At 47.2% G+C, this 2,500-nt stretch overlaps 1 protein-coding gene across 1 annotated transcript in view; it reads left to right on the top strand.

Annotated features, from left to right (window-relative positions):
- Nucleotides 1–2,500, top strand: part of mtus2a (microtubule associated tumor suppressor candidate 2a) — a gene marked incomplete at both ends in the record, with an annotated part of 42,241 nt that overhangs the window by 24,012 nt on the left and 15,729 nt on the right. The window contains one exon of the mRNA XM_080549974.1: nt 1,628–1,780. Coding sequence (XP_080406100.1) covers nt 1,628–1,780 — 153 coding nt within the window. The remainder of the gene's footprint in view (nt 1–1,627; nt 1,781–2,500) is intronic.

The raw sequence follows: 2,500 nt of genomic DNA, 5'->3' as shown, positions 1-2,500 counted from the left end.
GTGGTTGTGTGTGTGGGTTGTGTTTGTGTGTGTTGTGTGTTGTGTATCTGTATCTGTGTCGGTGTCTGTGTCTGTGTCTGTGTCTGTGTCTGTGTCTGTGTCTGTGTCTGTGTCTGTGTCTGTGTCTGTGTCTGTGTCTGTGTCTGTGTCTGTGACTGTGTGTCTGTGTCTGTGTCCGTGTCCGTGTCCGTGTCTGTGTCTGTGTCTGTCTGTGTGTGTGTGTGTGTGTGTGTGTGTGCGTGTGTGTGCGCGTGCGGGCGTGTGGCGGTCCTGCTTATCAAAGGGAAGATCGAGAGCACCAACAGAAGACATTGGGGTTACAGTCTATTTATTAGACCAATAAAACAGTGAACCTGAAGGTCCAACAGCCTCAGCCACTCTGTGTGTGTGTGTGTGTGTGTGTGCGTGCGTGCGTGCGTGCGTGCGTGCGTGTGTGTGCGTGTGCGTGTGCGTGTGCGTGTGCGTGTATCTGTGCCTGTATCTGTGTCTGTGTGTGTGTGTGTGTGTGTGTGTGTGTGTGTGTGTGTGGATGAACAGAAATGCTTTTAGTTTTAGTACAACGTTCATGTGAACATGTGTGTAGTAGGAAAGCATCACACAACATACCACATATCTGAGACTAACATTCTACAGTAAAATTTTGTCCATTTTTTTAATTTTACAAAACGATTTACAACAAGTAAATTTTGTCTAAAGTAAGTTTATTTATTTATTGTTTATTTATTGGAAGGATCCCCATTAGCTATAGGCATGAGCTACTTTTAGTGGGGTCCACATTTAAAACATACATTACAAATAACATTTAACCTGTAAAACATACTTAAATTACAAATATCAAACATTAAAATATATCATACATCATACAATTTTACATTTGGCATAATATAAAACACTTATATATCTAGTTGGAGTCCACATTTAAAACATACATTACAAGTAACATTGTGTGACTCAACTATGCATCAGTCATCATAAGCACAAATCTATGCTAGGTCCAGGGGCCACTGGCAGTCACATTGCTAGAAGCAGGAAGGATTATTAACAGTAGAGGAACTGTACCGAGGGGTAGTGGGGGGATGAAGGGGTCTTTAGGAGAGGCAGTCAAGATATAGCCTGAAGAGGTGGCTTGACGTATGGTAGGTAGCCTCGTAGAAACAGCCCGCTCTGGCCAGCTCACATTCTGTCTAACTTCACATAAGTGAGATGAAACGAAAATGTTATTAAGTCAGTCTTCTCGATCAGGCTATAGGGTAGGTACAGTTAAGTGTACACTAGAAGAGCCGTGATGGGGTCACGGTGACCCCGGTGAGTAAAAAAAAATAATCTATCTTTGCACTCGATCAAATTTCAGGACCCTCCTTTCATGACTTGTCCTAGACATGTGCGTTCTACCACCCAGTATCCTTACATTTTCAAAATCACATCAGGATAAGCTAGTATAAAGCTATTTTGCGTATGTTTTTCCGTGTAGGAGGCAGGCTAAAAAAACAAGACGTCCACCTAGTGGTCGTTGTGTGTAAGTAGCAGATTTACATTCTAAAAAAGCGGGTCTATTCGACCCCCAAGGGTAAAATAGGCCCGGCTGTTCTTAGTGTTTCAACTGCTGTGTGTCTGTCTCTTCCACCAGGTCCCAGTTTGAGTGAGGACCCCCCCCTCCACAGGGTGGCCACCGCCCTGCCTGCGGACCACCAGAGACCACCGTGCCGCAGCCTCCAGCCTCCCTCCACCCCCGCCCTGCCTCGCCGCTACCTCCCCGCCCAGCCGCGGGGGTCCCCTGTCGGTGAGTGGCGGTTCCACTTCAATCGCCTTTTTTCTCCCCCTAATGTCACCTCTTCAAAGACCCTCCGTTTTTTCATTTGAAGTCCATAAATATCGGCTGGGCTGGGGATAGAAGTACTGCCTGGCATCTGTTTGTTTTTGAACACAGCAAAGGAAGGAAGTCTGGATGGCATTACTCTCAATCAGACTCCAGACTGGCTCACTCTACAGGAGAGAGGAAGACCCCCCTCTCAGACCCTCGCCAGCCCACCCCCCGCCAACACACACACACACACACACACACACGGTCACAGGAAGTAGGCCAGTAGAGCTCATTAATACTTTAGGAGAACGAGATGGGGGGGATAGGGGGGGAGAGGAGGGGGAGAGGGGGTGAGGAGGGGGGAGGAGAAGGGGGAAGGGTATTTCTACCTCTACCTCTACCTGCTTCCGTTCCCTCTTGTGATGAGATAGATGCACAGGCATGTTGGGCTGAGTCGGGTATCACAGCTCAGAGGCTTGACGTGTTGCTCGAGGAATACAAACGATAGAGGATGCGTCCGTTGTGTACGAAAACATCATCATCGCCGCCTGTGTGTTTTCCCTTTAAGAGACGCGAGATAATGCTCTGTAGAGGCTGAATTCCATCTGGATTCATTAGAATCAAACACAATTCCGCTCATTCAGAACACACACAAGTCCAGTTGTGTTGATTACGTATGCAGACGAGACGCCTTCTCTC

This window comes from Nansenia antarctica, assembly GCF_963989245.1.
Source record: "Nansenia antarctica genome assembly, chromosome: 20".
Taxonomy (NCBI): Eukaryota; Metazoa; Chordata; class Actinopteri; order Argentiniformes; family Microstomatidae; genus Nansenia; species Nansenia antarctica.
Note: the sequence above shows the minus strand (reverse complement) of the source record. Positions and strands in the feature narration are given on the sequence as shown.